The sequence below is a fragment of the Tursiops truncatus genome, chromosome 10, assembly GCF_011762595.2.
Source record: "Tursiops truncatus isolate mTurTru1 chromosome 10, mTurTru1.mat.Y, whole genome shotgun sequence".
NCBI lineage: Eukaryota > Metazoa > Chordata > Mammalia > Artiodactyla > Delphinidae > Tursiops > Tursiops truncatus.
This window is the reverse complement of record NC_047043.1, coordinates 63309593-63337094: the sequence shown is the minus strand read 5'-3', so window position 1 is coordinate 63337094 and position 27502 is coordinate 63309593. Positions and strand designations below refer to the sequence as shown.

General features: G+C 51.3%; 2 protein-coding genes across 2 annotated transcripts; both read right to left on the bottom strand.

The window, feature by feature from the left end:
- Nucleotides 1-2498: 2498 nt before the first annotated feature.
- Nucleotides 2499-5508, bottom strand: LOC117313920 (cathelicidin-6-like). Its single transcript, XM_033864859.2, has 4 exons — nt 4258-5508; nt 3513-3620; nt 3315-3386; nt 2499-2708 (listed from the first exon to the last, which is right to left on the bottom strand). Exons 1-4 carry the CDS (start codon nt 4453-4455, stop codon nt 2607-2609), a joined length of 480 nt encoding a protein of 159 aa, XP_033720750.1. The 5' UTR covers nt 4456-5508; the 3' UTR covers nt 2499-2606.
- A 6060-nt stretch (nt 5509-11568) lies between these two features.
- LOC101329344 (cathelicidin-6) lies at nt 11569-23753 on the bottom strand. The gene is made up of 4 exons (XM_033864853.2): nt 13324-23753; nt 12579-12686; nt 12381-12452; nt 11569-11774 (listed from the first exon to the last, which is right to left on the bottom strand). The coding sequence occupies exons 1-4, from the start codon at nt 13810-13812 to the stop codon at nt 11703-11705; spliced, it is 741 nt and encodes a 246-aa protein (XP_033720744.1). The 5' UTR covers nt 13813-23753; the 3' UTR covers nt 11569-11702.
- Nucleotides 23754-27502: the final 3749 nt, after the last annotated feature.

Below are 27502 nucleotides of genomic sequence, written 5' to 3'. Positions count from 1 at the left end.
GGCATGGACATATATACACTACCAAATGTAAAATAGCTAGCTAGTGGGAAGCAGCCGCAGAGCACAGGGAGATCAACTCAGTGCTTCGTGACCACCGAGAGGGGTGGGATAGGGAGGGTGGGAGGGAGGGAGACGCAAGAGGGAAGAGATATGGGGATATATGTATATGTATAGCTGATTCACTTTGTTATAAAGCAGAAACTAACACACCGTTGTAAAGCAGTTATACTCCAATAACGATGTTAAAAAAAAGAATAAGTCATTACCAGGTACCAAGCCCTTCTGAGCACAGGGGCCTGTGTGACTGCACTGGTGACACACTCGTGACGCTGGCCCTGCCCCCAGCCCCCAAAATACAGTCATGGCAGGAAGAGCTCCAAGTACCTGCTTCAGGAGTTCCTCAGATGGCGGAAATTTTAATTCCCTGGGAAATACATGTACTTATCACTTTGATTTACTGGTTCTCTGAAGTCGTCTTTAAGAAATAAAGAAGGGCTCTAAACACACACAAACATACACAAGTGTAGCAGCGCTGACTATACCAACTCCCATTGCTTAGAAGGGCAACCAGGCCCCAGGAAAGCAAGGGACAAGGGGGCTCAGCAAGGCTGTGGGTGGGGGCACGTGGCAGGGCTGGGACTGGACTCACGGGCCAATGCTCTTTCCACCGCCCACAGCACCCACAGCCGTCCAACTCTGGGGGCATCTGGAGCTCGTGACAGGGCCCATGGCCTCCTCTCCAGCCCAGCACCCCCCTGCCCCCAGCCTGCTCAGGCCCAGTGGGGCCCACACAGCAGGCTGCTTCCTGGGCTGGAACAGCCTCCTGCAGCTGCCCAGCCCAGCCGGCCTGATCTCCAGAGTCCTTGCTCCTCAGGACAAGCTCCCCTGTGCTCGGAGACACCGAGCGTGGGGTGGAGAGCTGGGTACCCGGCCCTGTGAGCTGAAGAAGGGAGGCTCAGGGGACTTCCCTGGTAGTCCAGTGGTTAAGACTCTGAGCTTCCACTGCAGGGGGCGCAGGGTTGATCCCTGGTCGGGGAACTAAGATCCTGCATGCTACGCAGTGCAGCCCCCCCCAAAAAAAAAGAATAAGGAAGGGAAGCTCAGGATCGTCCCAGGCCCTCCCACAGAACGGGCACCAGAAGCTGAGCCAGGGAAGACAGGAGCACCCGGGCTCCAAAAGTGCCCTTCTCAGCTGTTCTACAAGGAACAGGAGATCTGGACAGTGTCCTCTGAAGACAAATGGGAACTCCTCCAGAAAGTGGATCTTCTGCTCTCCTGGGGTCAGGACAGATGGGACAGGTCCTGGGGAAGTTGGTTCTGATGACTGACATGACATAAAATGGTCCAGGGCACAGATCCTGAAGCCAGAGTCCATCAGGTCCTAGCTCTGCCCCTCACTTGCTGTTTACTTTTGGGGAAGAAGTTCTCAGTCTCTTTGTGCCTCCATTTTTCTCTCAGTAAATTTGTCCTTGGAAAGCACACACCTCGGGTGGCTGATCAAGGATGAGGGCTGATAAAGGAGTCAACCCTGGGAAAGAACTTAGGGCACTGGTGCTGGAGGGTGGACAGAGAATAACTGGGAGAGATAATGGGCCAAAGTGTTAGAGGGGCCACAGGCCAAGAAGGAGATTCTTGTACAGTTTTCTGGAGGAATGACCATGTGGTTGTGAGGCCTGGGGTAGCTCCTGTACTCAGCCGGCCTGCGGGACTCTTGGGGGCATGGCCAGGGCACCTCGGAAGGTAGCAACCGGGAAGGATGGCGCTGGTTGCGCACTCAGCCTTGGAGAAGGAAGGAGAGGTGGGCTTCTGTGCAACCTGGTTTCACAGTCCAGGTGTTGCCCCAGTGACCTCTTGGTCAAGCTGTGTCCTTTCCCCAAGTCAAGGGAGGAAAAGAAGGTGATTACTGTAGAAAATAATTAGCAATACACATGGTTACTGGGTGTCTGTAATCCTCCCTTTGCTTTCCTGCCTCTGCACCATTGCATTTCCTAAACCTTAGGACTGAGGTGTCTAATGGTCAAAGAGCAGACCCTCTTACCAGTCAATCACTTTTGAAGGCACTGACAAGGCCTGCAGACCTCCCAGCAGGGGCCAATTACATCTCCCGTCTCAAGGGCTGAGATGAAAAATATTCAATTAAAAAAAAACAACATTGTAAATTAACTATACTTCAATAAAATTTTTTAAAATAAAAATATACCTATATTCAATTTTTTTTGTTGTCAGTGTTCATTTAGGCATGTTCATGGCCTGGTCCATGGCATGGGAGGGACCTGAGAATGGAGACGATGTCCTGGACCTCTTGGCCCTGCTGCCTCACAACATGCCCTTCTGGAAAAAACAACCAGTCCTCTATTTTGCATGTGCAATCACGTACGTACACAGAAAAACACACACTCTCACAGACAGACACACATACACACACACACACACAGGCACATATAGGAGGCCTCCCGTAGTTAAGGATTTGGTCCCAGTAAGTGGGAGGAGACGAGACAAGTGAAATTAAATAATGGAGGAATTTGCTTTCAGAATATTTTATTTTTCAGAGTCCGGAAGCTTGAGCCAAGGCAGACACCTGTAGGATTCTTCCATGGGCCCACAATTTACCCCAAAATCCTGATTAGTGGGCCAACTATCCGACCAACTTTCGACAAAACTCTTCCGATCCTGTGACGCAGCCGCCTAAATCTCCCAACACTCTGCAGCTGTGAACCAGGAAGAACCAGGTTACTTGTGGAGAATGGACCCAGGGGTAACACAAGACCGCTCCCCACCTGGACACCCCTTTCCAGGACCACACCAGGAGACTTGGACCCCAGTTCTCCCTCTAGCTATGACTTTTGGAGCACAAGGTTGAATCCCTACACCCACAGACAGATGAGGAAACTGGGGTCCACAGATGGCAAGGGGATTCCCAGGGTCACAAGCCTATCCCAGCAAAGCTGGACGGGAGTAGGGGCTGAAAGCACATTACTCTAGTCAGTGCCTCTCAGAATTCAGCATAGTCGGAATCCCCTGGAGGCCTTGTGAAAATACAAATGGCTGGGCCCCAGCCCAGAGTCTGATTCAGGAGGTCTGAGTGGGGCCTGGGAATCTGCCTTTCTGTCAAGTTCCCGGGTGGGACCCCACTTAGAGAACCACTGCTCTAAGGGATGGCAGAGCCAGTCCTGGAGGCCTGGGGCTCGGGTGAGGGAGGGGCCAGGTAAGAGGGCCTTTCTCTGCCCTGGAAGGGGCAGCGGGTAATTGGTCCAAAGGGTGTTACACAGTCCAACCCCCCCAGAAACCCCTGCAGCTCAGAAGGGGCCACTCACCTCCTCACAGGTGATGTTCATTTGGCCCTTGACCTGGTCCAGAGTGACTGTCCCCACACACTGTTTTACCAGCTGGAAGGGGAGGCTCGGGTCAAACTGGAGCCAGCAGACCATAACCTCCCAGCCTCACACCAGGGGCTGGAAATGGTCCCCAAGGCCCTGTTCAGCTCCCAGGGAGCACCCAGCCCCCAGCCTCACCCCATTCTCCTTAAAGTCACAATTCTCCTGGGGCTGCTGCGATGTCCTGGGGCACACGGTCTCCTTCACTGTGAAGCTTACAGGCTTTGGGGTGTCCGGGTCAACATCCTGGTCAAGGATCAAAGTAAGGAGACTGGGCTCGGGCTCATGCTTCCTTCTCTGATCTGTCTCCCTGCCCCCACCTAGATGGCAGCCTCTCCAGCCCCTCCTGTGTGCCTGGCCCCTGGCATGGTGCTGGGTTCACAAGGGAAGGGGACAGAGCCCACTCCTGGCCTCGTGGGCACACAGAGAGCAGGAGGGGACGTCAGACCAGCTCTGATGAGAACACCTTCCCCATGGAGGGGCTGAGGCAAGTCAGGGACCACCTGCAGGGAAAGACCTTGTCACTGGAACCTCCAGGCTGAGCAGAGCCCTCCCTGGTAGAGAGAGAACGAGGAGCAGGGGGACTTTAGCAGGGAGGCCACATGGCAGAGCCAGTGACCCCCCTCTATCCCTGGAGCTCCCAGAAGGCCCTTAAGCCTGAACAGGGTGTACAGGGCGCCTGTTTCCACAGTAGAGATGCTAAGGCAGGAAGCTCTCATTGCTGGGAGGGGACCCAGCTCTGGGAAGGTTTCCTGGAAGAGGTGGGAGCCCACCTAGAGGGAGAAGTCCCTTCCTGACAGGAGGTACAGCCTGAGCAGAGGCGGTGACAGTGTGGCCATGGCTGGCGGGAGACAGCCCCCTCCCCAGGGTCCTCCTGACTCACGGCCTTGGGAGGCGGGTCCAGCTCCAGGAGGCGGTAGAGATTAGCTTCTGAGGACCGCTCGTTGAGACGATCCACAGCATGAAGCACAGCTTCCCTGTAGCTGAGGGTCTGGGCGCTGGCCGAGGGCACCACTAGTCCCAGCAGCAGTAGCCACAGTGACCACCGCCCCAGGGCGAGGCTGGCCCTCTGAGTCTCCATGGTCTCCAAGTCGGCCTCCTCCCAGCACGCAGGACCCTCCTTTATGCCCCTCCTGGGCCTGATGCAATGGCCCAACCACGCGTCTTCCTGACCTGCCCCATCCCTGATCTCCTCCCCGGCTGTGAGCTGGACTTGCCTCAGCCCCTGCTGTTGCCTCACGGGGATTGCTGGGCAGTGGGAGCAGGGAAGCCTCCTGTGGAAGGTGAAGAAATGGTTTCTCCATCTCCTTGACAACGTCTTGGCCTCTCCTGGGGCCCATGGGGAGTGTCATAGGCAGGGTTGCTCAAGAGCATTGAGTCCTCCAGGAGAGGGAAGACCAGGCTCTGTCTTACGTCCCCTCTGCCTCCACACTCTGGTCTCCTCAGGAATAGGGTAAAGGAGTGTATTCAGCACTCAATCTCCTCCTCTAGGCACTGTCTGGCACAGAGTAGTCATCAGTTAATGTTGATGAGTGGATGACTGTACCAGCTCCTTCTAGAGCCTTACACACCTAGCCCAAACCCTAGACAGACAGTCAACCCCACACCATCTTGTCTTTTGGGCCCAGCCCTCAGCCAGTCAGGGGCTTGGCTCCCTCTGTCTCCTGTCCTGGATTCATCCTCACTGTTTTCTTGGTTAAATAGTTCTCCACGGGTCCCCACCAGACATGGCCTGTCCCCCTGACCCCTCCTCAACCAAGCATGGGAGGGGTCATCTGCACTGGGACCCCAATTCAGTGCCGCCTCTCACACTCAAGGCCACTGCAGACTGGCCAGTCCTCACTGGATCCAAATTCACACTCAAGCCTTGTCTTCAACTATACAGACTCTAGAGACACGTCTGTCCTCCTGAAATGGCCCTTGACCGATTGTCCCCTGCTGCCACTCTCCTGGGTGCCCTCCTGCCTCCCCCGTGGCTCCTGCTCGGTCTCCTCCAAGGACCCTACTCCTAAGAGGCAGGGCTGGCACAGGTGCATCCGGGCTGCTTCTCCTCCCAGTCCTCACACATTCCTGGGGACACCCCTTCTCAAGATACCAGTTATCAGGGACACACATCACTGGTCTGTATCTCTGAGCTCAAGGACTCCCATGAGTGCCCCTGGTTGTCCACACTGAGCTGTTGGCTGCTGTTGGCTGGGTGCCGCCGCAGGAGCCCTGAGCTGAAAGCCTGGGAGCCCCACCTGCTCCTTCTTCCTCCTGAGGACACTCCCTCTGGCCTCCCACCAGCCCAGCCCAGCTCCTACCACCGTCTTCTCTCAAGTGTAGCCACAGCCTCCACACTCCACCTTCTCTGGTTCCAGGCTCTCCCCAGACCACTGTCCGTCCTCCACACCATTGTCTAGGGGCTCAGGCCAAGCACTGATTGGGCCATTTCCCCCGCTGCCTTGAGGCAGGGGCACCGGGGTCTGGGTCTGGATGCTCCCTGCTGTCCTCAGCCCCTGCCCTGCAGGCCTCAGGTGTCAGGCTGCCTCATCCACCACAGCCACCCAGAAAGCGCTGAGCCCCTGCTCTTCCCCATCTCTGCGCCTGGTCCCTCTGCTTGCCCTGCCCTTCCGCCTGGGGAAGGCTTTCCTGACCTCCATCCAGAAATGGCACCTCCTCCTCTTGGCTCCCACAGCCTCAGGAAGTCTCTTCTGATTTGACCCCAGGTGGCTCCCTGTCCAGTGCTGTGGATGAGACACCAGGCTGGGGGGTCAGTGTGGGAGTTGGTGAGAACACAGCCGGAAAGGTCATGGGCCAAAGCAATAGAGGGGCCACAGGCCAAGAAGGAGATTCTTGTACAGTTTTCTGGAGGAATGACCATGTGGTTGTGAGGCCTGGGGTAGCTCCTGGACTCAGCCGGCCTGTGGGACACATGGGGGCATGGCCAGGGCACCTCAGAAGGTGGCAACCGGGAAGGATGGCGCTGGTTGCGCACTCAGCCTTGGAGAAGGAAGGAGAGGTGGGCTTCTGTGCAACCTGGTTTCACAGTCCAGGTGTTGCCCCAGTGGCCTCTTGGTCAAGCTGTGTCCTTTCCCCAAGTCAAGGGAGGAAAAGAAGGTGATTACAGTAGCAAATAATTAGCAATACACATGGTTACTTGGTATTATGAAACCCTCCCTGTGCATTCCTGTCTCTGGGCCTTTCCATTTGCTCATCCTTCAGACTGAAGTCCCCTTCCCCATCCTCCCTGGATCCCGTGTAGGGTCCTCTGCCAGGTCCTCACACTGCACTTCCTGTAATGGGGGGCCTGCCTTTCATGCCTCCAGCATCTGGCTTTCCTGGTTTAGGAAAGCCTCATAGCCTATCAGAGCGGAGGTCTTCTCAGGAAAGACACCACAGCCCTTGTCCCCAGGCAGGTTGCCCCTGACTCCACATCTGGTCCTTGAGAAATCCTCATGTACCCTTCACCCCAACAAAGTCAGGTATGAGCCCTGACCCTACATCACCCACTCCTTTGCTCCTCTCAGCCATCCTTCCTGTCCAGACACTTTATGGGAAAGAGAACTGGACCTTAGGCTGCTGTGTCCCCAACTGTGGGGACACCCACTAGCTCTCTGATTTGACCAGCTGATGAGTAAAATGAGACCTACAGGCAATATCTTTCCAACAAGGCCCTCCCACCCTCTGAAAAAGGACAGACCTGGACGTGGATCAACGGCCCCGACTCAACCCACCACGCTCGCCCTTCTACAGGGACAAGGGGCTGGAATTCAGACCCCCCTCCTGCCCTCTGCAGTGAGCAGGGAAGGCAGCCATGGCTGCTGTGAGGGTGGGAATTTGGGTCAGGGATGAAGGTCAGGACCCTCTGCTCAGGGTCAGCTTCCTCCTTTCCCTTGTACCACTTCATGTGAAGCAAAGAGCTGGGGAGATTATGTCCTCCTGGAAAGCCCTCAGCTAGGCTGGGATTTCCCAGGCACGGGCCTTGGAGAAGGAGAGCAGCTAGCAGGAGGGCAGCACTACCCCACCTCAATCAAACGCCTAACCAGCTCCTCTCCGCAGCATCTGGGGCTGTGTGACAAGGTGAGCTGGGCCCAGGTGGAGGCTGAGTGCGAGGGTGCCTGAGCTTTGCAGAAGAGGATCAGGCTTAGGGCCAGCCCCAGACATGGAGCAGACTGGTGGGCGTGAGTACCATTCCCGTGAGTGGGATTTTACTGGGGACATGGGTATAGACAGGGCAGCTAGGGGCGCAGGCCAGGCCTGCCCCCAGAGAGCCTAAGAGGGTGTCCTCTCCCCAGAGGGGACTCTGGATGCCTCAGGTACATCTGAGAAGGCACATCCTCCCTCTTCCTTCTGCCAGAACAAAGACCTGCAAACCCCAGGGTCTCAGGGTCGGCCTCCAAGAGACCATGTTCTGCAAGCAGGAAGCAGGTCAGGCCTATCTGGACCCCAGCTTCCAGGAGGATGAAGTGAGACGGTGCACTGCACACGAGGCCCACACAGCTTCACCTTTCCTGGGTGCCTCTGCGGTCCCTCCCCACAGCCTGGCTTGTCTTAGTGAAGGTCAATGCATCTGGTCATAGATGCCCTGGGAAGGCAGAAACTGCCCCTCCAGAGGCACCGAAGGGCTGTTCTGGGGGTCCCCTTCTGCTCTGTATTCCCACTCTCTTCCTTCCCTTCCTGGGCTCTCCCCTGTCCTCTGACTGCTCATGGCTGACGGCAAAGACTCAGGCATTTTCGAGTCAAGTACCCAGGGAAATAAGTTCTCTCAGAATGGCTTCCAGGACCTCCTTCCTGTGTTGTGACAAGTGTGGAGTCACCACTGGCCAGGCCCGGCTACGTCATCTGCAAAATGAGAACGTGGGGCCCCTTGTGCAAAATCGTGGGAATTTCAAGACCTCAAGCATAAGTCAAATCTCCAAAATTTACAAGCAGCCCGTGCAGCTCAATATCAAAAAAACAAACAACCCAATCCAAAAATGGGCAGAAGACCTAAATAGACATTTCTCCAAAGAAGATATACAGATTGCCAACAAACACATGAAAGAATGCTCAACATCATTAATCATTAGAGAAATGCAAATCAAAACTACAACGAGATATCATCTCACACCGGTCAGAATGGCCATCATCAAAAAATCTACAAACGATAAATGCTGGAGAGGGTGTAGAGAAAAGGGAACCCTCTTGCACTGTTGGTGGGAATGTAAATTGATACAGCCACTATGGAGAACAGTATGGACGTTCCTTAAAATATGAAAAATAGAACTACCATATGACCCGGCAATCCCACTCCTGGGCCTATACCCTGAGAAAACCATAATTCAAAAAGAGTCATGTACCACAATGTTCATTGAAGCTCTATTTACAATAGCCAGGACATGGAAGCAACCTAAGCGTCCATCAGCGGATGAACGGATAAGGAAGATGTGGCACATATATACAATGGAATATTGCTCAGCCATAAAAAGAAACAAAATTGAGTTATTTGTAGTGAGATGGATGGACCTAGAGTCTGTCATACAGAGTGAAGTAAGTCAGAAAGAGAAAAACAAATACCGTATGCTAACACATATATATGGAATCTAAAAAAAAAAAAAATTGTCATGAAGAACCTAGGGACAAGACGGGAATAAAGACGCAGACCTACTAGAGAATGGACTTGAGGATATGGGGAGGAGGAAGGGTAAGCGGCGACAAAGTGAGAGAGTGGCATGGACATATATACACTACCAAATGTAAAATAGATAGCTAGTGGGAAGCAGCCGCAGAGCACAGGGAGATCAACTCAGTGCTTTGTGACCACCGAGAGGGGTGGGATAGGGAGGGTGGGAGGGAGGGAGACGCAAGAGGGAGGGGATATGGGGATATATGTATATGTATAGCTGATTCACTTTGTTATAAAGCAGAAACTAACACACCGTTGTAAAGCAGTTATACTCCAATAACGATGTTAAAAAAAAGAATAAGTCATTACCAGGTACCAAGCCCTTCTGAGCACAGGGGCCTGTGTGACTGCACTGGTGACACACTCGTGACGCTGGCCCTGCCCCCAGCCCCCAAAATACAGTCATGGCAGGAAGAGCTCCAAGTACCTGCTTCAGGAGTTCCTCAGATGGCGGAAATTTTAATTCCCTGGGAAATACATGTACTTATCACTTTGATTTACTGGTTCTCTGAAGTCGTCTTTAAGAAATAAAGAAGGGCTCTAAACACACGCAAACATACACAAGTGTAGCAGCGCTGACTATACCAACTCCCATTGCTTAGAAGGGCAACCAGGCCCCAGGAAAGCAAGGGACAAGGGGGCTCAGCAAGGCTGTGGGTGGGGGCACGTGGCAGGGCTGGGACTGGACTCACGGGCCAATGCTCTTTCCACCGCCCACAGCACCCACAGCCGTCCAACTCTGGGGGCATCTGGAGCTCGTGACAGGGCCCATGGCCTCCTCTCCAGCCCAGCACCCCCCTGCCCCCAGCCTGCTCAGGCCCAGTGGGGCCCACACAGCAGGCTGCTTCCTGGGCTGGAACAGCCTCCTGCAGCTGCCCAGCCCAGCCGGCCTGATCTCCAGAGTCCTTGCTCCTCAGGACAAGCTCCCCTGTGCTCGGAGACACCGAGCGTGGGGTGGAGAGCTGGGTACCCGGCCCTGTGAGCTGAAGAAGGGAGGCTCAGGGGACTTCCCTGGTAGTCCAGTGGTTAAGACTCTGAGCTTCCACTGCAGGGGGCGCAGGTTTGATCCCTGGTCGGGGAACTAAGATCCTGCATGCTACGCAGTGCAGCCCCCCCAAAAAAAAAAAAAGAATAAGGAAGGGAAGCTCAGGATCGTCCCAGGCCCTCCCACAGAACGGGCACCAGAAGCTGAGCCAGGGAAGACAGGAGCACCCGGGCTCCAAAAGTGCCCTTCTCAGCTGTTCTACAAGGAACAGGAGATCTGGACAGTGTCCTCTGAAGACAAATGGGAACTCCTCCAGAAAGTGGATCTTCTGCTCTCCTGGGGTCAGGACAGATGGGACAGGTCCTGGGGAAGTTGATTCTGATGACTGACATGCCATAAAATGGTCCAGGGCACAGATCCTGAAGCCAGAGTCCATCAGGTCCTAGCTCTGCCCCTCACTTGCTGTTTACTTTTGGGGAAGAAGTTCTCAGTCTCTTTGTGCCTCCATTTTTCTCTCAGTAAATTTGTCCTTGGAAAGCACACACCTCGGGTGGCTGATCAAGGATGAGGGCTGATAAAGGAGTCAACCCTGGGAAAGAACTTAGGGCACTGGTGCTGGAGGGTGGACAGAGAATAACTGGGAGAGATAATGGGCCAAAGTGTTAGAGGGGCCACAGGCCAAGAAGGAGATTCTTGTACAGTTTTCTGGAGGAATGACCATGTGGTTATGAGGCCTGGGGTAACTCCTGTACTCAGCCGGCCTGCGGGACTCTTGGGGGCATGGCCAGGGCACCTCGGAAGGTAGCAACCGGGAAGGATGGCGCTGGTTGCGCACTCAGCCTTGGAGAAGGAAGGAGAGGTGGGCTTCTGTGCAACCTGGTTTCACAGTCCAGGTGTTGCCCCAGTGACCTCTTGGTCAAGCTGTGTCCTTTCCCCAAGTCAAGGGAGGAAAAGAAGGTGATTACAGTAGCAAATAATTAGCAATACACATGGTTACTGGGTGTCTGTAATCCTCCCTTTGCTTTCCTGCCTCTGCACCATTGCATTTCCTAAACCTTAGGACTGAGGTGTCTAATGGTCAAAGAGCAGACCCTCTTACCAGTCAATCACTTTTGAAGGCACTGACAAGGCCTGCAGACCTCCCAGCAGGGGCCAATTACATCTCCCGTCTCAAGGGCTGAGATGAAAAATATTCAATTAAAAAAAAACAACATTGTAAATTAACTATACTTCAATAAAATTTTTTAAAATAAAAATATACCTATATTCAATTTTTTTTGTTGTCAGTGTTCATTTAGGCATGTTCATGGCCTGGTCCATGGCATGGGAGGGACCTGAGAATGGAGACGATGTCCTGGACCTCTTGGCCCTGCTGCCTCACAACATGCCCTTCTGGAAAAAACAACCAGTCCTCTATTTTGCATGTGCAATCACGTACGTACACAGAAAAACACACACTCTCACAGACAGACACACATACACACACACACACACAGGCACATATAGGAGGCCTGCCGTAGTTAAGGATTTGGTCCCAGTAAGTGGGAGGAGACGAGACAAGTGAAATTAAATAATGGAGGAATTTGCTTTCAGAATATTTTATTTTTCAGAGTCCGGAAGCTTGAGCCAAGGCAGACACCTGTAGGATTCTTCCATGGGCCCACAATTTACCCCCAAATCCCGATTAGTGGGCCAACTATCCGACCAACTTTCGGCAAAACTCTTCCGATCTGTGACGCAGCCACCTAAATATCCCAACACTCTGCAGCTGTGAACCAGGAAGAACCAGGTTACTTGTGGAGAATGGACCCAGGGGTAACACAAGACCGCTCCCCACCTGGACACCCCTTTCCAGGACCACACCAGGAGACTTGGACCCCAGTTTTCCCTCTAGCTATGACATTTGGAGCACAAGGTTGAATCCCTACACCCACAGACAGATGAGGAAACTGGGGTCCACAGATGGCAAGGGGATTCCCAGGGTCACAAGCCTATCCCAGCAAAGCTGGACGGGAGTAGGGGCTGAAAGCACATTACTCTAGTCAGTGCCTCTCAGAATTCAGCACAGTCGGAATCCCCTGGAGGCCTTGTGAAAATACAAATGGCTGGGCCCCAGCCCAGAGTCTGATTCAGGAGGTCTGAGTGGGGCCTGGGAATCTGCCTTTCTGTCAAGTTCCCGGGTGGGACCCCACTTAGAGAACCACTGCTCTAAGGGATGGCAGAGCCAGTCCTGGAGGCCTGGGGCTCGGGTGAGGGAGGGGCCAGGTAAGAGGGCCTTTCTCTGCCCTGGAAGGGGCAGCGGGTAATTGGTCCAAAGGGTGTTACACAGTCCAACCCCCCCAGAAACCCCTGCAGCTCAGAAGGGGCCACTCACCTCATCACAGGTGATGTTCATTTGGCCCTTGACCTGGTCCAGAGTGACTGTCCCCACACACTGTTTCACCAGCTGGAAGGGGAGGCTCGGGTCAAACTGGAGCCAGCAGACCATAACCTCCCAGCCTCACACCAGGGGCTGGAAATGGTCCCCAAGGCCCTGTTCAGCTCCCAGGGAGCACCCAGCCCCCAGCCTCACCCCATTCTCCTTAAAGTCACAATTCTCCTGGGGCTGCTGCGATGTCCTGGGGCACACGGTCTCCTTCACTCTGAAGCTTACAGGCTTTGGCGTGTCCGGGTCACCATCCTGGTCAAGAATAAAAGTAAGGAGACTGGGCTCGGGCTCATGCTTCCTTCTCTGATCTGTCTCCCTGCCCCCACCTAGATGGCAGCCTCTCCAGCCCCTCCTGTGTGCCTGGCCCCTGGCATGGTGCTGGGTGCACAAGGGAAGGGGACAGAGCCCACTCCTGGCCTCGTGGGCACACAGAGAGCAGGAGGGGACCTCAGACCAGCTCTGATGAGAACACCTTCCCCATGGAGGGGCTGAGGCAAGTCAGGGACCACCTGCAGGGAAAGACCTTGTCACTGGAACCTCCAGGCTGAGCAGAGCCCTCCCTGGTAGAGAGAGAACGAGGAGCAGGGGGACTTTAGCAGGGAGGCCACATGGCAGAGCCAGTGACCACCCTCTATCCCTGGAGCTCCCAGAAGGCCCTTAAGCCTGAACAGGGTGTACAGGGCGCCTGTTTCCACAGTAGAGATGCTAAGGCAGGAAGCTCTCACTGCTGGGAGGGGACCCAGCTCTGGGAAGGTTTCCTGGAAGAGGTGGGAGCCCACCTAGAGGGAGAAGTCCCTTCCTGACAGGAGGTACAGCCTGAGCAGAGGGGGTGACAGTGTGGCCAGGGCTGGCGGGAGACAGCCCCCTCCCCAGGGTCCTCCTGACTCACGGCCTTGGGAGGTGGGTCCAGCTCCAGGAGGCGGTAGAGATTAGCTTCTGAGGACCGCTCGTTGAGACGATCCACAGCATGAAGCACAGCTTCCCTGTAGCTGAGGGTCTGGGCGCTGGCCGAGGGCACCACTAGTCCCAGCAGCAGTAGCCACAGTGACCACCGCCCCAGGGCGAGGCTGGCCCTCTGAGTCTCCATGGTCCCCAAGTCGGCCTCCTCCCAGCATGCAGGACCCTCCTTTATGCCCCTCCTGGGCCTGATGCAATGGCCCAACCACGCGTCTTCCTGACCTGCCCCATCCCTGATCTCCTCCCCGGCTGTGAGCTGGACTTGCCTCAGCCCCTGCTGTTGCCTCACGGGATTGCTGGGCAGTGGGAGCGGGAGGCCTCCTGTGGAAGGTGAAGAAATGGTTTCTCCATCTCCCTGACAACGTCTTGGCCTCTCCTGGGGCCCATGGGGAGTGTCATAGGCAGGGTTGCTCAAGAGCATTGAGTCCTCCAGGAGAGGGAAGACCAGGCTCTGTCTTACGTCCCCTCTGCCTCCACACTCTGGTCTCCTCAGGAATAGGGTAAAGGAGTGTATTCAGCACTCAATCTCCTCCTCTAGGCACTGTCTGGCACAGAGTAGTCATCGGTTAATGTTGATGAGTGGATGACTGTACCAGCTCCTTCTAGAGCCTTACACACCTAGCCAAACCCTAGACAGACAGTCAACCCCACACCATCTTGTCTTTTGGGCCCAGCCCTCAGCCAGTCAGGGGCTTGGCTCCCTCTGTCTCCTGTCCTGGATTCATCCTCACTGTTTTCTCGGTTAAATAGTTCTCCACGGGTCCCCACCAGACATGGCCTGCCCCCCTGACCCCTCCTCAACCAAGCATGGGAGGGGTCATCTGCACTGGGACCCCAATTCAGTGCCGCCTCTCACACTCAAGGCCACTGCAGACTGGCCAGTCCTTACTGGATCGAAATTCACACTCAAGCCTTGTCTTCAACTATACAGACTCTAGAGACACGTCTGTCCTCCTGAAATGGCCCTTGACCGATTGTCCCCTGCTGCCACTCTCCTGGGTGCCCTCCTGCCTCCCCCGTGGCTCCTGCTCGGTCTCCTCCAAGGACCCTACTCCTAAGAGGCAGGGCTGGCACAGGTGCATCCGGGCTGCTTCTCCTCCCAGTCCTCACACATTCCTGGGGACACCCCTTCTCAAGATACCAGTTATCAGGGACACACATCACTGGTCTGTATCTCTGAGCTCAAGACTCCCATGAGTGCCCCTGGTTGTCCGCACTGAGCTGTTGGCTGCTGTTGGCTGGGTGCCGCCGCAGGAGCCCTGAGCTGAAAGCCTGGGAGCCCCACCTGCTCCTTCTTCCTCCTGAGGACACTCCCTCTGGCCTCCCACCAGCCCAGCCCAGCTCCTACCACCGTCTTCTCTCAAGTGTAGCCACAGCCTCCACACTCCACCTTCTCTGGTTCCAGGCTCTCCCCAGACCACTGTCCGCCCTCCACACCATTGTCTAGGGGCTCAGGCCAAGCACTGATTGGGCCATTTCCCCCGCTGCCTTGAGGCAGGGGCATCGGGGTCTGGGTCTGGATGCTCCCTGCTGTCCTCAGCCCCTGCCCTGCAGGCCTCAGGTGTCAGGCTGCCCCATCCACCGCAGCCACTCAGACAGCGCTGAGCCCCTGCTCTTCCCTATCTCTGCGCCTGGTCCCTCTGCTTGCCCTGCCCTTCCGCCTGGGGAAGGCTTTCCTGACCTCCATCCAGAAATGGCACCTCCTCCTCTTGGCTCCCACAGCCTCAGGAAGTCTCTTCTGATTTGACCCCAGGTGGCTCCCTGTCCAGTGCTGTGGATGAGACACCAGGCTGGGGGGTCAGTGTGGGAGTTGGTGAGAACACAGCCGGAAAGGTCATGGGCCAATGCAATAGAGGGGCCACAGGCCAAGAAGGAGATTCTTGTACAGTTTTCTGGAGGAATAACCATGTGGTTGTGAGGCCTGGGGTAGCTCCTGGACTCAGCCGGCCTGTGGGACTCTTGGGGCCATGGCCAAGGCACCTCAGAAGGTGGCAACCGGGAAGGATGGCGCTGGTTGCGCACTCAGCCTTGGAGAAGGAAGGAGAGGTGGGCTTCTGTGCAACCTGGTTTCACAGTCCAGGTGTTGCCCCAGTGGCCTCTTGGTCAAGCTGTGTCCTTTCCCCAAGTCAAGGGAGGAAAAGAAGGTGATTACAGTAGCAAATAATTAGCAATACACATGGTTACTGGGTGTCTGTAATCCTCCCTTTGCTTTCCTGCCTCTGCACCATTGCATTTCCTAAACCTTAGGACTGAGGTCCCCTTCCCCATCCTTCCATGGGTACAGGCAACCGGTTGTTCAAGGACAAGGTCTGATAAAGGAGTCAACCCTCGGAAAGACCTTGGGAGCAACTGGCCTATAACTGATGCTCCATTAAGAGCAGCTGTTAGTATCAAGAGGCCAAAAAGCCGTCCCCAGGGCTACCCAGGTCCTTAGACTCTGGAGTCAGGCCGATATGTGTTTGAATTCTTGGTTTGCCTCTCACTAGCTGTGACTTCCTTGCAAATACTCTGCTCTGGTGGAACTCTCAGCAGCAAGGGAGAGTGAATCCAGCTACAATGACCTAGAGAAACCCACGTGGCTCCATTTTCCTGCAGTTCTCTCTCCAGGCTCTTGCTTAGAGAGAGAGAGAGAGAAGCAGGGGGAGAGGGAAGCATGGGGTGGGGGGGTGGATAAAGGAGCAGCATTAAGAGTGGGAGGATCTCTGAGGCCACAGTAGCTGTGCCTTGAGATGGTCAGGCTGGGCCCTGGGCACTCTCCCCACGCCCCTTCCTAACCCAACAGAGGACACACCAGCCAAGAGATGGGAGCAGAGGCTCCTGCAGAGGCTGCTGCAAGAGTGTTGTCACCACCTTGTCCCCAATCTGGGGCTCCCACCTTTCCCAGCTCCCCTCTATTTCCCTGCCCAGTCTGGTTGAGCCAGCCATCCTTTCCCATCATGCTCTGCACTTAAAACCCCCAATTGGACAAAGCACAGCCTCACCTGTGTTTAGACACATCCTCATCCCAGCCCCAGAGCCCAGGACTTCCAGGCAAACAGAGCAGAGCGGTTAAGAGAAGGAGCGGGGCCAGGGCTGAGTGCCCTGGCTTCTGGTCCCCCGGTTGCGGCCTCTGCCCAACCTGTTGACCACCTATGTCAACTTAAACCAGACTTTCACCAGCTGCCCCTCCTTCTCTTTGTCTGTAAAATGGAAGATTTCTTACAGTTGCACAGAAGGCCCTCCTCTCCCCCATGGAGAAATTCCTCCCATCCGAAATTGGAGGTGAGGGTCAGAGACTCTGAACAGCAGGCCCTTGTTCATGCACAGGTGTAAACAGATGTCTCTGAGGCTGAGCAGCTGCAGTGGCACAGCCCACACATTTGTCTTTAACTTAGCTGATTCAGCCTTGAAGGATCAGGCATCTTCAGGAACCTGGGTGGACCAAAGTCCCCAGGAAGCTCTGACACAGACCCCACATCTGAGAGAGCCACATCTGGAACGTGACCAGCCACGTTTCCGTCTAGATGTTTACAACCTAAAAAAGACAGCCTGAAGCACCACCCTTGCCTGGAGAGAAGTGTTCAAAGATCTCATTAGGAGTGCATAGGGTCAGAGCCCCGTGGAGTGTGGCTTTTTCTACTACAAGACCAAAAAGGGCTAGGTTTTAATAGGCATTTCAAGTTTGGCACAGGGGTAGTCCTAGTACCAGGAGCATTAAGTTCGTTACTTTGCAAAAGGCAGCAATTTCACTTTGCTGGAGGGATTCAGTTTTGTGGATTCACCCTCATGGTGTCAAGAAACTTGAAAGTTGAAACTAGCCTCTGAGTATTGTTATTTTTCAGTCACTCCTGCACTGTTGATAACACACAAGGCAGAGGCATCAGATGGAAACCTTTGGCTTCCCAACCAACAAAACATCACCTACACATGAAAACACTGGACAATGTTGTCAGTGCATTGTGGGAAGCTCCTTCCACTCCATGTTGAAGTGATATATTATTGAATACAGATGCAATTAATTACAGATGTATTCTGTAAACCTTAGGCCAATCACATAAAAGTATTTAAACAGAAGTATAAATAGTAGGCCAAAAGCAGACATAAAGAAAAATCATTGGGCTTCCCTGGTGGTGCAGTGGTTGAGAATCTGCCTGCCAATGCGGGGGACACGGGTTCGAGCCCTGGTCTGGGAAGATCCCACATGCCGCGGAGCAACTGGGCCCGTGAGCCACAATTACTGAGCCTGCGCGTCTGGAGCCTGTGCTCTGCAACAAGAGAGGCTGCGATAGTGAGAGGTCCGCGCACCGCGATGAAGAGTGGCCCCCGCTTGCCACAACTAGAGAAAGCCCTTGCACAGAAACGAAGACCCAACACAGCCATAAATAAATAAATAAATTTTAAAAATAAAATAAAAAAAAGAATCATGAAAACAATTCAAAAGGGGAATTCCCTGGCAGTCTGATGGTTAGGGCCCCGGGTTTGATCCCTGGTCAGGGAACTAAAATCCCACAAAAAGAATCTTAAAAAATAAATAAATAATGTTTTTTTTTAAATCAAAAAAAGGCAGAAAAAGAGGGAAAAATAAGGTACTAATTTAATGTATAAGAGAGCTTTGAGATATGAGGTTATAATCCAGATGTGTCAGTGATTACATTATGTAAGTAGCCCTGTGTTAACCAGGTTTTCTACTTTCTGTTTCTGATGTTTTCACATCCCACATAGCCACAAACACCCCACACATCCCAGGGTTAGCAGATGCCTAGAGACAGCAGACTCTCTCCCTCAGCTCGCTTTTCACATGCAAACTGACCAGCACCCCACCCCACCCTCTCTGCTGCTGAGACTCTAACCCCCTGTCCTAATAGCCCCAGGGTCAGGCATCAACAACTTGGGCAGCCCCTACACCCCAGCCCCAGCTCACTGAAATTACTCAAGCTAGCCGATCCTAAACCTGGTCAGCCTCACCCTCAAGCCTCGTCCATTCCTTCCCTGGAGAACATCACACGGGCTTCCCTGCAGTGCCCCGCCCTGGCTCTCTGCTTGTCACTGTCCTCTCCTGTGGGCCAGCATGACCCGCTCCTCCCCCCCACCCCCACCCTGGGAACTGTGAGCAACAAACTCGCTCTGCACTGGCGATGGGCTCCCGATCTGGTGATCTGACCACAGCTGAATAAAACCCAAACCCTGGGGACATAGGAACCCCTGAGAGAGACAGAGACAGAGAGGGAGGAAGAGAGAAGGAGGGAAAGAGAAAGAGAGAAACAATTTAGGCAAAATGTCGGTGACCCTGGGAATAGAGAATATGAAAGTTTTAAGTACTATTTTTGATATTTTCCATAAGTTCGAAATTATTGCCAAATAAAATGTCTTTTTAAATTTTAAAGACACAACATTGAGGGAATTCTCTAGCGGTCCAGTGGTTAGGACTCCACGTTTCCACTGCAGGGGGCATGGGTTAGATCCCTTTCTGGGAACTAAGATCCAGCAAGCCGCTTGGTGCAGCCAAAAAAAAAAAAAAAAGATACAACATTGAGTAATAGGATAAGCATTATATTCTATTTGTAACTTGCTTCTACTCTTCAATCAAATTCTTCCCCCATACCTGCCCCCTCCCCTTGGGAATAATGAGTCAATAAAACACTATTTCTGTTTATGCTGCTTAAAGTATATTTTAATGAGTATAAATATAACTTTTGGAGATTAAAGTGAATACCTAAAATTTTCATTTACATAAATTACACACAAACACACTGCCACAAATGCCCATAGAACCACGCTGACACATACACCCCTACAATCACATATAAGCCTGTACACCCACACTCACAACACCCCTGCACAACCATATATACACATACACACTCCTGAACTACACACACACACACACACACACTTTATACACTCCTCTTACACACACATCCACACACATGCAAACTCAGTCCACCCTCATAAACTTCACACATACCCACACACACCCAGACACATCCCCCGAACACATTTCAGACACCTGGACACCTACACACAAACCCACAAACTCACACCCACACTTCTCCTATACAACCTCACATCACAAAAATTACACTCAAATACATAGCCACAAACACCCCACACATACCATATATATTACACATACACAAGCAAACACACCTGTGCCCACACCAACACCCTCATAAATACACTTCACAACACCTCACACATGACACACACCTTGACACCTTAACAACCAACAACCTCTTTCCACATACACACAAACACACACACAAACACACACACAAACTTTTTTAGAAAAAAAAATTCAGAAAGCTGTGGAAATGTTCCAGATTAAAGGAGGCTAATAGGAAGTCACAAATTCCTGATACACCTGACCCTAGGCTGAATCCTATACCGGAGGTGACAAAATGCTGTAAACTAAAGCACATTATTTTATCAACTGACACAATGGAACTGGGCCAGCATATAGGAAAAAATGTTGTATCCATGTAAATATACATAGTTGATAACTGCTCTGTAGTTATATAGGAGGCTACCCTTAGTCTCAAGAAATACAAATGGAGTTATCTAAGGGTAAACAGCCAGCTCTATCACCTCAGCTTTAAATAACTTCTCTGTGTCTCCATTTCCTTGTCTAACACAAAACAATTCTATGTAAAAGCTAGTTCTCAGCTAGGACAATTCCTTTGTCCTAGCACAAAACAATTCTATGTAATAGCTAGTTCTCAGTTTTACTGACAAAAATTTATGGCGCCAGTGTTCTGGAGAGGTGTGATTTTAGTCTTAACAAAATCTCACTCAACAGAGATGAAATCCAGTCGAAACAGGAGGTACCCCAGGGGAACCCCAGCTCCTAGTCCTCTGCCTGACAAGACACCAGGGCAGGGAAATCCCCAGGCACTGCCTTCAAAGTCACATGAGGCCTCCCACTTACCCTGCAATACCCACAGATGGCCAGCGGGGGTGGTCTCAGAGCAGCTCCAGCAAGTGCCCACTGTCCCCAGACAGAAGCAGCATTTATTTCCCTGCCAGGGTGGCTGCCCTGATACCAGGAAAACCACTTTCCCAGGACCGACTTATCCATTAGGCACAGTAGGCACACTGCCTAGGGACCATGATACTTTTGGGGCCCACAAAATATTTTTAAATAATTTTTTTTTACAATGAGAAGAACGAATATATAATGAATATATAATACAGAGCGCAGGAGGTCGCATGTCTTGTCCGGTTCACTGGCCCATTAACTCTCATGTACCTTCTGTTGCTCTGTGTTCTGCACTGGTCCTTGGAGTCATTAGGAGGGACTCAGACAGACCCAGGAAACCTCAAAATGGACTCAATGGCCTTTGAGGATGTGGCTGTGAACTTCACCCTGGAGGAGTGGGTTTTACTGGATTCCTCACAGAGGAAACTCTACAGAGATGTGATGCGGGAAAAATTCCGGAACCTGGTCTCAGTAGAAAGAAAACAGGAAGATCATGATATTGAAGATCAGTACAAAAACCAGGGGAGAAAATTAAGAAGTCCTATGGTAAAGAGACTCTCTGAAAGTAAAGACAGTAGTTCCTGTGGAGAAAACTTCACCCTTATTCCAACTCTCAATCTGAAGAAGAAAACTCCTGGTTTAAAACCATGGGAATGCAGTGCATCTGCAAAAGTCTTCATGCATCATTCATCCTTTAATAGACACATGAAATGTCACATTGAAGACAAACCAAGAGAGTATCAAAAGTACCGTGAGAAGGTATATAAATGTAAAGAATGTGGAAAAGCATTCATTTCTCCTAGTTCTCTTAGAACACATGAAAGAAGTCACACTGGGGAGAAACGCTATGAATGTGAACCATGTGGAAAAGTCTTTCAATATCAAAAATCCTTCCAACTACACAAAAGAACTCACACAGGGGAGAAACCCTATGAATGTAAGGAATGTGGGAAAGCCTTCACGTGGGAAACAACTTTTTGAAAACACATGGTAACACACACTGGAGATTTACCTTATAAATGTCAGAAATGTGAGAAAGCATTCATTTATCCCAGTTGTCTTCAAATGCATGAAAGCAGTCACAATGGAGAGAAACCCTATCAATGTAAACAATGTGGAAAAGCCTTTAAAAGTCCTGAAACTATTCAAATACATGAAAGAATTCACAGAGGAGAGAAACTCTGTGAATGTAAGCAGTGTGGTAAAGCCTTCAATCATTTCAGTTTCTTACAGCTACACAAAAGACATCACACCAAAGAGACACCATATGAGCATAAAACATGTTCTAAAGTATTGAATACTGCCCGGTCTCTTCAAAGTCATGAAAGAATCCACACCAGAGAAAAACTATGAATGTAAGGAATGTGGGAAAGCCTTCACATGGAAAATAACCCTTCAGAAACACATGATAACACACACTGGAGATGGACCTTATAAATATAAAGAATGTGAGAGAGTATTCATTAATCCCAGTTCTCTTAAAATACATGAAAGGATTCACACTGGAGAGAAACAATATCAATGTGAACAATGTGGTAAAAGTTATAGGTATCCAGTGGTTTTGAAAATACATCAAAGGACCCATACTTAAGAAAAACCCTATGAATGTAAAAATGAAGGGAAAACCTTCACTTCCACATATGTTCAAGTGCATGAAAGAATTCACAATGGACAGAAACCCTATCAATGACAGGAATGTGGGAAATCCTTCATTTGTCTCTCAGTCCTTCAAAGACCTGAGACTGCACACTGGACAGAAATCATATAAAATGTGATGAATGTGGGAATGGCTCTTCTGATCTTAGTAGTTTATGAAACCATAAAAGGATTTACTAGATAAAACGTTGTTTGTGAACAGCCTGGGAAACACTTCAATTGGCCAATATCATTAATATGTAAAAACTCCCATGGAGAAGATAAATGTAAGTAACATGAGATAACTTGATGGAAAGTAATCTATGCCTAATGTTCCAGAAAACCTTCAATATGAAAGAGTTGTTTTTTTGGTTTTTTTGCAGTACGCAGGCATCTCACTGTTGTAGCTTCTCCCGTTGCGGAGCACAGGCTCCGGACGCGCAGGCTCAGTGGCCATGGCTCACAGGCCTAGACGCTCCACAGCATGTGGGATCTTCCCAGACTGGGGCATGAACCCGTGTCCCCTGCATCAGCAGGCGGACTCTCAACCACTGCGCCACCAGGGAAGCCCGAAAGAGTTGTTCTTACTTTTATTTATTATTATTTTTTTTTGCCGAGCTGCACAGTATGCAGGGGATCTTAGTTCCCCAACCAGGGATCAAACCCGTGCCCCATGCAGTGGAAGCATGGAGTCTTAACCACTGGACTGCCAATGAAGTCCAGAAAGAGTTGTTTTAAAAGTTCATAGGACTTTGTGGTGGTGCAGTGGTTAAGAATCTGCCTGCCAATACTACATGGTACACAGGTTCGAGCCCTGGTCCTAGAAGATCCCACATGCCTCAGAGCAACTAAGCCTATGAGCCACAACTACTGAGCCTGCGTTCTAGAGCCCACGAGCCACAACTACTGAGCCTGTGTGCCACAACTACTGAAGATCATGTGCCTAGAGCCTGTGCGCCGCAACAAGGGAAACTGCCAAAATGAGAAGCCCATGCACTGCACGAAAAGTAGCCCTGGCTCGTGGCAACTAGAGAAAGCCCGTGCACAGCAGCGAAGACACAATGCAACCAAAAACAAAAAAAAAAAATTTATAAATATGCTGTTGTTTACTCAGGATCTTTCTTCAAGGGTATCCTTCAATGGTGGATTTCTACTAATTTCACAAATGAATATTAATGTGAATTAATTCTGTAAATTGTCTTTCAACAATAGTATATAACATTTAAAGGTAGTGATTTCTCCTTTAATCAGATAGTTTTGTTCTATTTACTTTTGAAGCCTGTTGGATCCATGGATGAATTTAAGTGTATTTCTAGTATGCAGTGAGGCTTAAATTTTTTTAATGTTCTATTAATTCTCTGTTAATGGGCCATTGAAAAATGGCAGTTTGGTATTTGTTGGCATTTTCCTAGTAGTTTTGTGTGGCAGTTCCTGGATATATAATCTATTGTATATATTGTACCCTTTTTACTGAGAAAGATCCTCTTTGGTGGTGGTGCATATAGGAGCCTTTTCCCATTTTCCATTCTATTAAACACTTGGAATAAATTTCATGTATGACTAGGATGTCAAAGAGTATAGTGTTATGTAAATTATGATTTTTCCTATTTGCTTTTTGTGTTTCCTTCTGACTGGTATTTGTTGAATAGACTGTGAGACTTGTGATAATACAAAAAATCTGGAGTTGGAGATATCTTGCCTGTGAGTCATATTAGGACCTAGACTTTCCAGAATCTATCCCCTCTGTGGTTCCATGTTAGCATTCACCAACAACTCACCTGTGTGTGATTTTAAAGCAGATGCAGAGAAGACATTCTTCAGATCATGGAGCCTGCACACTGGGAGAGAGGCAGATACATAGGAGCTTCAAGGACACCATCTCCCAGCTTATTTTCCAGATTCTGTGTCCTTGTAGTCAAGAGTGTCCTCAACACCACCAACAAATGTTAGATTTCCATTTTTATAGACATGTAGTCTCCCCTGACATCTTCACAGCTTACACATCAAATATCCATCAGAGTTTGAATTTTTTCTGTAAGGCCTCTTGTGTCCACTTTGAAAGTTATTTCAGTATTTTATGGTTGGAAATATTCTCTGACTCCACTCCTCTCTGGATTATATCTAGTGTCTAATATGTGTAGGAAACACTTTATGTTGTTAATAATACTAGTAAGTATGTGTTCCTGACTCACCCCGACATTCACAATGGTGCCGCTAATAAGAATGGCATGGGAGTTTGTTTCTCTGCTGCACTGTTCAGTGGCATTGGTGATCCATTGTTTCCAAGTGACAATAAGCACCTCCTTCTGTCAAGGTGGCTGTGGGTGTTTCCTGTTGCTTGTAGCTGAATATAATCCCCCGATATGTTTTTTATTGTATTTTATTTTACATGATTAAAACTGTTTGAGTTTTTTGTGAAACAGTAGTTTTTGTAGTCTTTTCAAATATTTTACCAACTCTTTTTGAAGCTTTCATTAGCTAACAAATGTTGTTTTTCATTTCCTCAAAGAATATATTAAAGTACCCATTTTATGTACGAATATTCACGAAAAATATATATATATAATGCAGCCTTGATTATATCCATCTTTACATGAATGCAGTTATAAAATGTAATTTTTAATACTTTTCTGTGGATGAATGGGTCCACGAAGGTGAAAGTGCCTAGGGCCCATGAAAGTGACAATGTAGCCCTCTGTCTCCCCTGCCAGCTTCCTGTCCTGCTCTGGCTGAGGTGACACAGAGGCAGAGTGACACACAGGAGAACAGGGGGCTGCAAGTAGGACCCCAGGGACCAGGGCAGCCCTGACCCTCGGGCTGAGGCTAGAGAGACCATGGGGGCTGAGGGACGAGACTTTTGGGCTCTGACTGGCAGGGGCATTGCCGAGTCAGAGCACAGGCAGTCTGGAGGGTACCCCGCCCTACTGTGCCAGCTGCTACCTTCTAATGGCCACATGGGAAAGGCTAGTGCACAAGGGCCAGTTCGGTGCCCTCAGGGAAGTCCACTGTGTGCATGGGCTGCATTTAACTCATCTCCTCCTGCTCTGATGGGGATTCCAAGTGTCTCTCTGGGTCCCTGCACTGACAGACGAGTCGGCACTGTGCCCTGAGACTAACACACTCTAACTATTGTCTCCTGACTCTCTCACCCTCTGAGATTCACATTTGGCCCCTATGAGGTCCTTGAACTTCCTTCTCTACCTAAATGACAGACCAACCCCTTAAAGGAGGTAATGTTGTTCCCAATTACAGATAGAGAGACAGAGGCCCAGAAAGATCAATTCTCCTGCTCAGGGCCACACGGGCAGGAGAGCAATTCCTTTCAGACATCTAGACCCCTCAGAATTCTCTCCCTCTGCCCCACTGAGGCTGACCTGGAGTCCCCTGTCCCGTCTCGGGAGCCCCCAAACTAACTCCTGAGACCTCACTGGTGGGGCTCAAGGGCAGGGTCCACAAGGACCTTGCCTGATTACAGCCCAGATTCCCTCCTTGGCACAGCAGGGGTCTGGGGGATGGAGAAGCCCCTCCTTGTCCTCACTCATTCCCTCCCTCTTCCTTACCTCTTGCTCTCCTCCACTCGCTGTGTTTGGCTTCTGTGCTGCCCCCCACTGAAGTTAGTGGCCTTCACATCTGCACAAACAATAGGAAAATATTAGGAGTCATCTCCCTGGGCCTCGTGGGCTCCTGTCCTACTCTGGCCACTTTGTAAAATCCTCAATGCCCCTTGGCTTACAGCACCACGCCCACCCCACTCCCCTCCTGCACCACCACCCTGGACGCCTCGGGCTCTTCTCTCTTCTCTCCACATCAGGCCCCGCACCTGACCCACCTGGGCCGAGTGGGTGAACTCTGCACAGCTCCACCACCATCACAGGCCACGTTCCCTAGAAGCAGGGCCTCAGCTGGGAAGTGAGAGGCATCTGATTTATTGAGGAGTGTTGTCCGGAGGAGGGAGGCGGAGGGGAGCAGGATAGGGCAGAGGAAGGAGCTGAGCAGGGACGTGCTCTACCCTGAGACGAGCTTCAGCCTCACCCACAAACGCCTGGAACCCCTGCTTTAGGACTGACTGAGGCGGGGGCTGGGCTTTGATGTCCCCTCATAGTCAGTCCCCATCCACAGGCTGAGGGCAGAGGGGACACAACCCCCCAGGCATCTCCTGGGAGGCTGTGAAGGCAGCTGTGAAGGGGGCACCTGTGAGCCATTAGCATCCATATTGCACATTTCAAACAGATGGGGGACGGGGTGGGGTGGGGGGGCAGCCGCCCAGTGAGGGGGATCTGGGCAGGGCGCTCACAGCACCTGTTGCCCAGTGCCCCACCCAGGGAAACTGGCATTTCATGCCCCTGGCATTTCAGAACCAATGTGGTCAAAACTGAACAGTCACCTCCCCCACACTCATCTCATATCTACACGACTCTGACCAGCCCATGATCACATTCTCAGAACCCACCCCTCGCATTGTTCAACCTGTCAGGGAGTAAACCTGCCTCATCCCCTCTGCAGTGACTCCATCCCAGTCAGCCCCACACTCTCTCAGCTTCTGTGACAACCCTCCTTCTATTCTCCCTTCCCTCCTCTCCCCTTGGCCATTGCCCTGGGGCGACACGTCCTTGCGGCTCCCTGATGATTCACCCCTCGTGAATGCACACACACACACACACACACACACACACACACGCACGCACACGCACGCACGCACACATACACACACACACACACTGAAGCCAGGGTGTTGGCTAACGTGGACAAGGATCTGCTCTCCCCACTAAAATCATCCGGCTCGTTATTGCTTTTCCAGACCTGGGTCTGTCCATCTCTCCAGTCCCACCCTGACCCACCCCCTTGCATGCCTCCCTTGAGCACTGAACTGAGTGTCACTTCTCACTCTACCATGCCAGTCCCTCTGCTTGTCCTAAGCAGTTTTCTCCCCAGAGCACCCTCTTTCCCCCTTGCTGGGCTCAGGTCCCCTCCATTGCACACCCATCACACTGTAGCCATCACATGCAAATGGAACTCACCATCCAGAGTTTTACTCTCAGGGAGGACTGACAATGCTCTATGCCATTCATGAAAGTCTGTTACCTGTTTTCTCAGGGGTAAGAGGTCTAATGGTCAAACAGCAGACTCTCTCACCAGTCAGTCACTGTAGAAGGCACTGACAAGGCCTCTATGCCTCCCTGCCTGTTTTGTCTCCTTCTCAAAGGTTGCAATGGAAAAAATGTTTGTGTCATCTCCTTTCTGCTATCAGTGGTCATGTATGCATGTTGAGGGCCTGATCCCAGGCAAGGGACATATGGCCAACTCCGATGTAAAATATGAAAGGGCAAGACAGGGCTGAGGCTATAGGTGGGTTGCCATGGAAGCAGGATGGGCAGTCACGGGAGGAAATTGGAAACAGATGTGATCAGCACAGGCCCATATCATCCTGATGAGTGATCTGTCTCTCAGGTTGGGCAGTGATGTACCAGCTATGACAAAACTGATGGGTAACATTTGCTGATTTCCATGGTGGAAATACTTT